The 13,162-nt window shown below is 38.6% G+C and overlaps 1 protein-coding gene across 1 annotated transcript in view; it reads right to left on the bottom strand.

Moving 5' to 3' along the window:
* Positions 1-491: 491 nt before the first annotated feature.
* Positions 492-13,162, bottom strand: part of LOC126278059 (BSD domain-containing protein 1-like) — an 86,952-nt gene continuing 74,281 nt past the window's right edge. The window contains exon 9 of the mRNA XM_049977878.1: positions 492-1,177. Coding sequence (XP_049833835.1) covers positions 1,077-1,177 — 101 coding nt within the window. The 3' untranslated portion in view covers positions 492-1,076. The remainder of the gene's footprint in view (positions 1,178-13,162) is intronic.

Here is a 13,162-nt window from a genome sequence, read left to right as displayed (position 1 = left end):
TGCCACTGTAGATTCGTTGATAATGGGTGCCCAGACTAAGACACACTTTTTTGTTTGAAAATAATAGCACATTAAAAAACATACATTCTTATCCTGTGTGCCTGCTGCCTCTTCCTCTGAAAGATAGCAACCAGTGTTGTTTATGTTCCAACCGACGACTCAGCACTTGAACTATTTGGTGAGCTGTTGCCTTGCATCACCTTGTTATAATATAGAAGAGAAGAATACAATAACTATAGCCAAATGTCTGAGAATGTTTTATCTTGACGGTACGCATGCACTTCTCTACTTTGCTATTCATGGAGTAATGAATATACCAGAAGTTTCAATAGAGGAGGTACGCATTGATGTTCCAGTTGATGATGAAGTACCATATATTAGATCTACTATCTTCCTGAAAGTGGATTTTAGTTCAAGGAATGAAGAGCTATTGAGCAACTCAGAAATTCTGCCCACATGATGTCTTTGCAATCAGGAATCTAGCATGCTCAAACATTTTACAGATTTATTTTATATATCTGTACAAATACAACTGTCATACATATTTTGTCCAGTAAAGCTTTCTGCTAGGACAATTCATTAACATTTAAAATATTTCTTGTACAAACAGTAAAGCAGGCAAATAACATTTGATAAACAATGTCTCCAGTAACAAAACAATATACATATAAAAAAATTGTGCTCCTTAACATACATAACAAAGGATAAAATCCATGAGATAAATTTTAAAATTCACACAAAAAACTTAAAAATGTCTATCTACAAATATGAAACACAAGTGTAAAAACAAACACAGAAGAAAAGAAATTATTTTCTATAAACAAGTGAGCATTTGCACTGTATAAGACCTTCCTGTCTGTATACACAGTTCATCTGTTGAATCGGAGGAAAGAAAATTGACAATATTGTCTTTCATGCATAACAAAGAATAACCATAGAAGTTAAATGAATATATCATTTTTGCTTCTGAACAACATATGATAAAACTCAGTAGGTGGAACCATAATGTTACAGGTACCATGTTCCTGTATATATCAGGGCACAACCATGATTTATAATAGTGTGAAATGTATAGTTTATCGCCCAGAAACACTCTCGACACCTTTTTGCTCTGTTGTTGCCTCAAGATCACTCTCTTCAATGTCAAATTCTCTTTCCCAGTCATCATCATTACTTTCTGAAACAAAAACAGCAATGTTAAAATTGTGAATTCTTCTTTAACTGGAGTTGTCTTGATGTGTGTTGAAATTATTTTTTTTAAACAGAAGCTGAAAGCTAGGATGTATGGGATGAAAGGGGAATGCGAACTTGCTCCACTTATTTTCCATGTATAAATTACACTACATCCAGGGAACATTTGTCAGTAATAACAGCCTTGTCTTTTACTGTCAGCAGATCTGTCCTTGTACAAGGCTGTCCCATTTTTGTAGACTTCAGCCTGTTTTTGGACTCCCTGCGGTTCTCCAGAAGTCTTAGTAGTATTTTCTTCTTCAACGAACTTTCGCCAAAGTACTACACTCATCTTACGTTTCAACACTCAACTGCAACATCTGTTTAGCCTTTTCAGAAATCTTGTTAACAAAAGTTTTCTTGAAAGTTGAGAAAGCCTTGTACAAGTTTTATAAGTCCATGAAAAAGATATGCATTATAAAAATTATACAGTTTTATGGTGTTGGTGCAATCAGACAGAGTCCAAATGACATTAACATCTGCCAAGTTTAGAGTGTTTGACAGTATAGTCTATTCAGCAACTACATTGTGAATCTAACAAGTGGTGCCAGTTTGTTCCGTCCATTTGTTTCAAATAATAGGCTGTTGGCAGCCAAGTCCATACAGAAAGAGGAGTTAAGGTAACAAATAAAATGCAATGTGACCATGTCAACAGATCTCTATCTCTAATGCGATAGGACTGTGGAAAATGGTGTCAGCAAAAGACAGAAGGTGAGTGTTGGCTGAGAGTCACTGGGAAAATACACACTATATACAAAAGGTACGAAGAGCTTCAACTCAAATACTGTGTACTTGTAAGTCACAAAATGATATGACTATTGTGGCACAGTTACAACCTGGAGAAATCAAACAGTGTGAGTGGATGTTTTTAATGTAGAAGAAGTGGTGTGCATTAAAATTTATGTATTACAGATGACTGGTAAGTGTGAAGTGCACTGTGGTTTCACCAAAACAGCAACAACATTGAGGAATTTCACTTTTGAACAGTGACCGGGAAAAAAATAGAATGTTATAGTTTGACATTCCATGACCACTGAGGTCATTTAAGACTGATCACGGGAATGGAGCAGGAAGTCAGTCTTTCATTCACTCGTTCATTCACTGTCTGCCATTTGATCATATTATCATGGAGAACCCTCTGGGATTACTTGTTGTTGCTATTGTCTTCAGAATGAAGACTGGTTGGATGCAGCTCTCCACACTAGAATATCTTGTGCAATTGTCTCAATCTTTGCATATCTAGGTTGTTTACTTAATTTCAACTTCACACAGTAAAATTAAATAAAAAACAGTTACTTTGGGGGGAAAAAAGAAAGGAAGCAACGAAACAAAAGGAACTGTGCTGCTTCCTCATTTCTATTAAATAGCCATTATTTGTCACCCACCATCGTCCTCGCTTAGCTGTATGACCAGACTGATATTTATCACACACCAACAGTTATCAATGTGCCACAAGAACAGAGGCCAGTTTACAATGATAATATTTACTTCTCACGCAATTAGGGGATATCTTAAATTCTTGAATGCATGCAATAAGATAATTTGTAAATAAAGTGGCTAATAAATTACAGGGTGGTTATAATTAAACTTTTGCTATTAATGCATTTAGATTCCAATGTGTTAATGTACTCAATGTCCATCCTCTCTCTTCTTTCCTGTGTTTCACTTACCCATTATTCCATTCTGGATTTTCAATTGTTTGATTTTGCATAACAGCTTTTCTCCCATCCTGTAACCCAGTAATATTTTCCTTTGTCACTATTTTCCAGCACATTGCTATACTCAATGTCTATCCTCTTTCCTGTTTTTCACTTGCCCATTATTCCATCCTGTATTTTCCATTGTTATATTTTAATTTTCACATTTGTTAATTGAGTACCATTTTTATGTTCAATGTGATGACTATATGCATCAATGACAGCCTGGAACTGCACTAGAGATTGCTCTACAACTGCCTGAAATATCTAAGATGGGATGTTTGCTATCTCCCTCGCTACACTCATCTTCAGCCTTCAACGTGTGTCAGTATCCCATTGATAAACCCTGTCCTTCAGGTAACCTCACAGCCAGAAATCACATGTACTATTCAAAACTGGTGATCTTGGTGCCCAAGAAATTTGGAATGATCAACCAATGACTCAGTTTTCTGCTAATGTATTATGGAGTAACTGAGTGACCTCACGAACAATGTGAAATGGAAATCCATCAAAACGGTATAGTCCGAAGCACCTCTCCCCCACAGAACAGGGGCCACATGATTGGGAAGCAGATCACAGTAAGATGTGCTATTCAAGCTGCATGTCCATGTTCCTTGGGGTACGAATACCAGTAGTGGCACCTAATGCTACTAACAACACAAACTGTGCAGCACTCAGTCTGTACATGATTTTTATAAAGTTGGGTACCCAACTGTAAATAGTTCCCCATCTACAATAGTTTAAGTTGTGAAAGTTTAATTATAACCACAAGGTACACGATTCTTTTTCTTTCGGATTTACAGAGATTCTCTGTTTATTCTTTTAGACCAGATATCAGGCTACAGCAATGACCAGAAAGGAAGGCAATCAACACATTTGTACCAGAATACATACTCCCACTCTGAACCTACACAAGACAGAAAATTTTACACACACATTATTTTTCTGTACTGATTTATAGTTGCTTAAATCATAATTCATCTGAAACTGATTTTAGTAACGCACAATTTAAGAGGTAAATGTAGTACTGGGAAGTGTAAAAATTCCGTTACATCTGAAAAGGCCCCTCCAAGATGTTTGGTTATCTATTTGACAGTATCCCTACTGTTCACCTTTGCTGAGTGCATACTTTCTTTAGTTTAGCTGTATGGCTTCAGAAAATAATCCTGTAAGACAGCATGGAGTGAAAGTATGTGAAATAAACCAACATCATGGTTTTCATGCCAACACAAAAACTGGTATGTGTAAGTGCTGATCTTTTTGATTCATGCATTAACTGCATTTTAGGTTATTATTCAGCAGGACCTCAGGGAATTTTACATGTAATGTTTCATTTAGTGCACAAGTCAACTTATGACACTAGGTCATTTTAATTAATCTGAAAAGGAAGGAAGGAAGATACGGTTTAGCATCCTGTCAACATAGAGGTCATTAGAGACAGAGCACAAGCTCGGAATGTGGCAATGATAGGGAAGGAAATTTGCTGTGTCCATTCAAAAAAACCATCCTCACATTTGCCTGGAGTGGTTTACTAAAATCAAGGAAAACCGAAATCTGTATGGCCAGATGTGGGTTTGAACAGTCTTCCTCCTGAATGTGAGTCCAGTGTGCTAACTACTGCACCACCTCACTCAGTTTCATTACTCTGAACTCATGTAATATGGGTCCCTATAATATTAAGACTTAAAATGTTTACTATAAAGCAGTTGTAAACTTCATCAACTGTAATCTGAGCTGTGTACGGTACTGTTGTTGACTTAAAATGGGGGAGGGGGGGGGGGGGGGGGGGACCAAACTGCAAGGTCACAAGGGAAGAAAGGAAAGAAAGAAGATGTACAGCACAATAATAGGAGAAAGGAAGAACCAGGAGAACGACAAAGGACAACGAACACTACTATGGACAAAACAGGAAAAGAAAACCACAGAGAGAAGCAAGAAACAGGTAGAAGGGGTAAAAACAAGAGAGCAGTGGCTGGCCGACCACGAGATTAAAAAGGTAAAGCCAGCCACTCTGCAACACATTAAAACATCCACCCTAAAAGCATTAGAGTGGAGAACACAAAGGGACAATGGGCATGCACTAAAACTTATATAGAATGGTAAAACCCACTGTTATGTGTAAAACGTAAAACTAAATTACCCGATGACTCATTGCCAGCTAAAATTAATGGCAACAAGTCCGATAACTGAAGAGTCTGTCGCAGGGCAGCCAAAGGAGGACAGCTCACCAAGATATGGGCCACTGTCAGCCGGGCGCCGCACCGACACTGAAGTGGGTCATCATGGTGCAGGAGGTAGCCGTGTGTCACCCCAAGTGTGGCCAATGTGGAGCCAGCAGAGAAACACAGAGTCCCTACGAGAGGCCCGCATGGAGGACTCCCACAAATTCGTAGTCTCCTTAATGGCACGCAGCTTGTTGTGCATGCTGAGGTTATGCCACTTCGTCTCCCAAAGCTGCAAAACCTTGCGGTGTAGCACTGAATGCAGCATTATGTTTACTCAACCCAGTGCACTACTGTGGCATTCGCCTAGCAACAGGAGCTTTTACAACAAGTCTAGTGACCAGAGTCCTTTTGGAGGCCGGAGTCCCTCCTTTCCAGGTTAGGCATTCACAACTGCTCACCAGTTACATTGCACATGTTCGTAGTTCTCCAGTGCATCCCACCCACAGCGGTTCATCTCCTGTGTCTGCGCCTAGGTCAGGGCTTCCAATTGCAGTTTGATCCCTTCTTTCCAAACTGGAGTCCTTGCCTTTACCACCTATACTTTGAGGTCCATTCACTTACACGGTGTACACCTAGGCCGCAGCTGCACAGAAGCACAGTTGCACAGAAGCCGATCTCCATAAGCGGTTTCCGCATAGCCTGTTTGACCAGCCTGTAGCAAAGTTCGTTGCCTGGTATTCCGACGTGACCCGGGGTCCAGACAAACAACACTGAATGACTGGACCGTTCCAGGACGTAGATGGACTCCTGGATGGTTGTTGCCAAAGGATGATGAGGGTAGCACTGGTTGATAGCTTGTAGGCTGCTCTAGGAGTCAGTACACAGAAGAAACAACTACCCAGAGCATGAACAGATATAGCCACCTGCTCGGCAGTGAAAACACTGCAGCCATCGGTCAAGGAATTCTGTTCAATATGTCCTCCACAGACATACACGAAGCCAACATGACCGTCAGTCATCGAGCTGTTGGTGTAAACTACTTCGTGGCCTCGGTGCATGTCGATAATCGAGAGGAAATGGCAGCGGAGAGCCGCGGGATTAACTGAGTTCTTTGGACCATGTGAAAGGTCCAGGAGAAGCTGCGGCCTAGGTGTACACCGTGTAAGTGAATGGACCTCAAAGTATAGGTGGTAAAGGCAAGGACTCCAGTTTGGAAAGAAGGGATCAAACTGCAATTGGAAGCCCTGACCTTGGCGCAGACACAGGAGATGAACCGCTGTGGGTGGGATGCACTGGAGAACTACGAACATGTGCAATGTAACTGGCGAGCAGTTGTGAATGCCTAACCTCGAAAGGAGGGACTCCGGCCTCCAAAAGGACTCTGGTCACTAGACTTGTTGTAAAAGCTCCTGTTGCTAGGCGAATGCCACAGTAGTGCACTGGGTTGAGTAAACATAATGCTGAGGGTGTCACTGAACCATAAACCACACTCCCATAGTTAAGGCGGGATTGAACAATGTCTCTGTAGAGTTGCAGCAGCGTAGAGAGATCTGCACCCCAGTTGGTATTGCTCAGGCAGTGGAGGGCATTGAGGTGCTGCCAGCACTTCTGCTTAAACTAATGAACGTGAGGAAGCCAAGTCAATTGGGGATCGAAAACCAGTCCTAAGAATCGATATGTCTCCACTACAGTTAGTGGAGCATTATTAAGTTAAAGTTCTGGATCTGGATGAATGGTACAACGCGGACAGAAGTGCATAAAACAACGACTTTGCGGCAGAAAACCGTAAACCGTGAGCTAGAACCCATGACAGTGCCTTGTGGATGGCTCCCTGTAGGCGCCGCTCAGCAACGCCAGTACTGGTGGAGCAGTACGAAATGCAGAAGTCATCTGCATACAGAGAATGTGAGACGGATCGCCCTACAGATGCTGCTAGACCATTAATGGCCACTAAAAATAGACAGACATTCATACAAAGCTCTGCAGGACCTCATTCTCCTGGATATGGGAGAGAGAGGGGGGGGGGGGGGGGAGGCACCAACTTGGACACGCAAAGAACGAAGCAACAGGAAATTTTGGGTAAAAATCAGAAGTGGGCTTCGGAGACCCCACTCATATAATGTGGCGAGGATATGATGTCGCCAGATGGTGTCATACGCTTTTCGTAAATCAAAAAAGATGGCAACAAGGTGTCTGCATCTGGAAAAGGCTGTTCGGATGGCAGACTCAAGGGACACAAGATTATCAGTGGTAGAGCGGCCCTGGCAGAAGCCACTGTGTACAGTACTGAAGCAAATGATAGAGGGAAGATTTTGGAAAAGAATAATGAAACACACATTGTATTTGGAGAGTTGAAGGCTTCTGACAATGTAGAAAAAGTAAAGTTTTTTCCATTCTTAGTGGGGTATCAACTACAGGAATAAAATATCTGTCCATTCTCTTTACGAGAAACAAGTGTGGGTGTTCAGTACTGACAGATGGTACCAGAGGCCAAACATGGGATTGGTACAAGGCAGGGTTGTGACCACCGATATTTAATTTGTATATTGAAGAGGCAGTGGGAAAAGGAAAAGACTGTCTCAGTATACGAATCTTCTGTCATAGACACAAAATTGATTTGCTGCAGTTGACTAATGGTCACCAAATATGAACAGGAATAGAGTCAGTTGCTTACTGATTGGTTGCTATATTAAGTATGTTAACAAAGGACGAGGGAGGTGCTCTTGAAGAGATGGACAAATTTTGCTATTAGGCTGTGATTGAAAGAGAGAGCATGTACCTGCACGTGGAACAGCAACGTTTGTCTTATGAGCTATTATATGATCCAACATCTACCATAAAGCAGGTAGTACAATGAAACCATTCTTTTATGGAAGAAATAGAAATTGGGGTGGCTAAAAAGTAACGTTGTCAGTTCAAGGCTACAGTTTTATCAGAATGAACGTGCAGATAAGTACAATAAGTTAAGCAAAATGGATGACAGTCAGAAAATTATTTCTTCAGCCAAATATAATGTTCATACAAATGGCACAGCTGTCTATTAAAACTACTATCTAATGCAAATAAACTGCACATACAAAAATGTTACCTCAGACTTCATTACTGTGTTGAACATTGTGGGCTGCAGTAAGCTGGGTTAACAGCATAAAAGCATGGCGTAATCCAGCAATGGGAACCAAAAGTTGACAATAAAAAATTTGGTTGTGATTTTACACGTCAAATTATTTTGTGCATATACTTCAACAACAAGCATATGCATCCTATGTCGTAAGTGACATCATGATTTTTTTACTCTCTTTAAGATATGTTATCACAATAAATACTTTCAGAATCAATGAAAGACATACTGATACCGTAACTAGTAATTTCACATGATAATGGTAAAAAAGAAAGGTCTATGTGAATTTTACACGTTTGCCTCTCTGCAGGAGAGACACTCAGTAGCTCGGTATGGGATTTTGTTAAAGTTTCGAGAACATACCTTCACCAAAGAGTCAAGCAGTAAATTGCTCCCTCCTACGTATATCTCGCAAAGAGACCATGAGGATAAAATCAGAGAGATTAGAGCCCACACAGAGGCATACCGACAATCCTTCTTTCCACAAACAATACGAGACTGGAATAGAAGGGAGAACCGATAGAGGTACTCAAGATATCCTCCGCCACACACCGTCAGGTGGCTTGCGGAGTATGGATGTAGATAGATGTAGATACTTGCATACTCAGCTTTCTTAACATTTCTCTGAGGTCAGTATGAAGTAGCTATAACAACATTGTTCAAAATACAATTTTAAATGAACAAAGAGACAAAAGATAGCGACTTAGCACACTGAAAAGAATTGTTTGTTAGTTACATGTTCCACAGGTCATATGAACAACATTCTGTGGAAATGGTGTGGAACCAATCAGTTTATAGGGTATGTACACTTTATTTGTTCCAGTGGATAGCTACATGTTGTCAGTTTATAAGTCCCTAAATCACACACTGGTGTAAATGTAATATTAATGAACATGCTACTTTTCAGTCCTCCTCATGGAGCTGCACTTAAAAATAGTGCTCTCTCTCTTTTTTTTTACAGGCTACACATGCTTAAATAAAAAATTATTTATGGACTAGTTGTTTCGCAGGTGAAATTATTTTCTGTTAGATTTATTACCTCGCAGACATTTTATGTTATTGGGCAAATGATAAAAATTGATCAGATGATCATAAAATAATTTTATGTTACACTTATTACTTGTCAGACATTTTATATATTTGCAGGAGCTATTAAATGGGTTAAGTTCTTAAAATATACTTTCACCATGACCTCTTCCAGGTGAACAGGTCTGTCTTTCATGCTGTCAATAAAAAGGGAGAGATCTAAAAGGCAAACATCAGGCCATCCAAAGGAAGATGAAGGAGAAAGAAGTGTGATTCTACAGCCTTTCTTCCATATGCGGGAAATGTTTCTTCAGAAATTGTCAGAACAATGAAGAAGCATAAAGTGAACGTGATCTTCTGCCAACTGGCTAAGACAGCAGCTCTTCACAGATCTGTGAAAACTGATCTGGTTTTGTGAAGATGGGTGTCCATGAAATTCTTTCTTAGACTGGTAAAAGTTATACAGGGCTAACAAATCTAACAAACTGGAAGTGACTGCACTTCACACTTCCACTGGGCATTCCATGGATGACAAGAAAGTCAAGATACTGGCCACAGCCTCATCCTATTGGCATTCAGTGGTCATGGAAGCTGTAGAAATACATTTGGCGAACCATCTGCTCAACAATGACAACAGGGTTTCTGGCCCCATAATTGGTGGAAATCATTCATTCCAGACCTCTACTGTCAGAGGAATTATTGTTCTAGGTCTTGAATACCTGGAATTCTAGCACTGTCATACATTTCAATCATGAATCACATAATTAGTGAGCACTTTGCATTTGCTGACTTGGTGCATGCTTTATTTTATTCTTCGATACACACATTTTATCTGTGACTGCCGCTACTGTGTCGGCTGTCCTATTTGTAAAGCAGGCATATTTTAGTCTGCAGTATACCATTTCATCACGTAGTTTTAATTCAGTCATTGATTTGTGTTGAAGACTGCTTTGTGGTTAATATCTGAAATATCAGAAGATGAAATATTGCTGTCTCAGACATATGCTTCAAAGATGATTGAATATTCTATCTGCTGGGAAAAGTACAAGATATACAATGCACTACCTCTTTGATCCCATCATCACTCCAAAATCATTGGACTGTCAAATTGTCTTTTGGGAGTTTAGACAGAGAGTAATACTAAGAGGTGGGAACAGAACTGTATAGGGGATGCTGTACAATCTGGAATCAACCAGGATGGCAATTACAATTGTTACGTGTAGATGAGTATTCTTGTGTAGGAGAACAACATATCTAGACTAAAGGCAACTATAATGGCTTTTTACGACTGGTTTCAGGCCCTCATTTTCACACTGCACTGTGCTCAACTGTACCTGACACTACACAGATTTACTCCTCTCCTGATACTGCTTGTAAATCAAACAACTCTTAACACAGCAGAAGAGGCCTTAGCAGTGGAGGGGTGAGGCATGACCATTTCCTTGGGCTGGTAAAGTGTGTTCAGTCACTCTGAAGAGTGTTTTTGTTTGTGGCTAAAATTGCTTAACCCAGTTTCCTTTCACCCTGTGCCATGAAGTAATTTCTTTCAGGATTTTATATCATAAAGGTTGTGAACGTCACTGTGCACATTAACCTCGGATTGTCATTCAACAACCCAAAATTAATGAAGTGCCCAGTTTTCAGTACTTGACATCTTCCATCACAGTAGAAAGAGTGAATATGCTAATATAACTCTCTGGAAAAGGAAAAAACTGTTGCTATAGAACTAGTTTAGTTTTCACATATTATGGCATCAACACACTCTCACAGTCTGCTTAGGAATGACCATGCTGGGATGGCCAGAGTGTTTCTAATCAAAGATATATATGTGACAGTTTAAAATACATCTATCAACATTGTATGGTTTCTCTCTCTCTCTCTCTCTCTCTCTCTCTCTCTCTCTCTCCCCCCCCCCCTTTTTTTTTTTGCACGTTCGACTATCAACATGTCCTTATAACATTCTTATATGAATAATTTGAGGTTTTAAAACTTACGACTACAAAAGACTTACAAATGCTTATTCTTCTATGGCAACCACAGGCCTTCCCAATGCACAGACTATTACATCTGTTCGTAAATGTCAATACCTTCTCAAAGCACGTATCTTTTCTCTGTAGTCATTTGAAACACCTGGCATATTCAATTCATGTAATATTGTGAATTTTCTGTTACTTATTACAAAATTCTCACAATAAAAGTTTAGCAGTAACAATTACCAATAAAAGCACTGCAAAAACTCATTTACTATGACAGATAACTTGTTCTCGTGATATATGACCCTCCATGAATAACATTCAAGATATTACCACCACTGAAGATGTTTGAGATTATTTAAGTGTATGTAACATATAGCATCTGCTTTGTCCCATCATACAACCTACATCTTGCTATACATACAGCTCCTCTAGTTCTAGAATCAGGATGTGAGATATGGTTATTCAATTTATAGTTCACATTATAACTATGATACACATTACTGTCTTTCATCTTGTTCAACAGTATGATGAGAACTTATTAATTATCTGTCCTTTTTTAATTTGACCAACTAATTTGATATTTGTATCACTAATTCAACTCAACAGAGACAACAATGATCAAAGAAGGAGATCCTATATCAAATGGCCAAAAGTTTATTTGATTACACACAGATACTATAATAAAGTCATCATATTCTATTAAAGGTGCTCACAGACATCAAGCAATAGCTTTTCTGACATAATTCACATGACAAATAATATTTTCATGTGATACACACATTTGCATATATTACATTTTTGCTCAAATCTGATGAATACTAATAATAAAGAGCAAAAGACAAAGGGTGAACCCAGGCATTCAAAATGTGTCAAGATTACCTGAAATATATAGTGTCACCTTGAAAGTTAGGGTTATCACCGTCACATGGTCACAGTCCAACTACTTATTTCCCAAATCAGGATAACTAAATAAATATTTCCAAATTGAATACATTTTAATTTATGTTTTCCATTATTTCAGGCTTTTTTCTTTGCATGCATATTTTCACTACATAAGTACAAAAAAAATTATATGTACATTGCAATCGATGATTTTACATTTATGTTTTTGTGCCTTGTGTGTTTTGTAGCACTTTTGTAACAGAAAAATACTAAACTTATGTGAAAGAGAAAAAAATAAAGTGATTCAATGATTATACAGGATTTTAAAATAAAAATTTATTTTCTAGTATTGTTCTATTTACATAACAGCATTTAACTTCAGAAACATGAAATATACTTAAGTGTCAGATTTAAAAAAAAAAAAGTTTTATAGCGCAACAAAATAACTGGACTAGAAAATATTTGCTAGTGAAAAATACAAAGCTTGAAACTAAAAAAGAATTCTTGAAATTCATAAACAATACTTATTACAGTTACATTTACCCATTCTCTCTCATTCAACTGCCTCTCTAGAAACAAAACTAGTGATTCTGTATGGTAGCTAACTGTCTGTTAGTGTCATGCCACCATCACTTCGAGTAGCTTGTTTTTATGCATGCAAAACATAGTGACACAAACAGCAATTGAGTTTTCACTCTTGACAGCGAAATAAAACACCAGAAGAGACATGCAACATTATTAAAGTTATTATGCAAAATTATGAAAGTAAAATATCTTAAACAAAGAAAGCAAACAGACTACCACATCATATTTAAAATCGTAGCAACCATCAAGTCAAACAATTTTCACCTCAAAGTTGAATCACAGGAATGTCAGTTGGAATTAATATACCTCACAGGCTGTAAGGAACACTCTTCTTCCTTCTTTTGTCCACAAAAAATGCAAATCTACTAAAAGCTACTGTACCAAAAACTTTAAATGGGTAAAAAAATCATAAAAGCAATTGCTGAGATACAAACACTGGAACCAGTAAAGATATTCCACTCATTTTATACTGAAGGCATTGAA

This window comes from Schistocerca gregaria, chromosome 6, assembly GCF_023897955.1.
Source record: "Schistocerca gregaria isolate iqSchGreg1 chromosome 6, iqSchGreg1.2, whole genome shotgun sequence".
Classification (NCBI taxonomy): Eukaryota; Metazoa; Arthropoda; class Insecta; order Orthoptera; family Acrididae; genus Schistocerca; species Schistocerca gregaria.
This window is presented reverse-complemented; position numbering and strand designations above follow the sequence as displayed.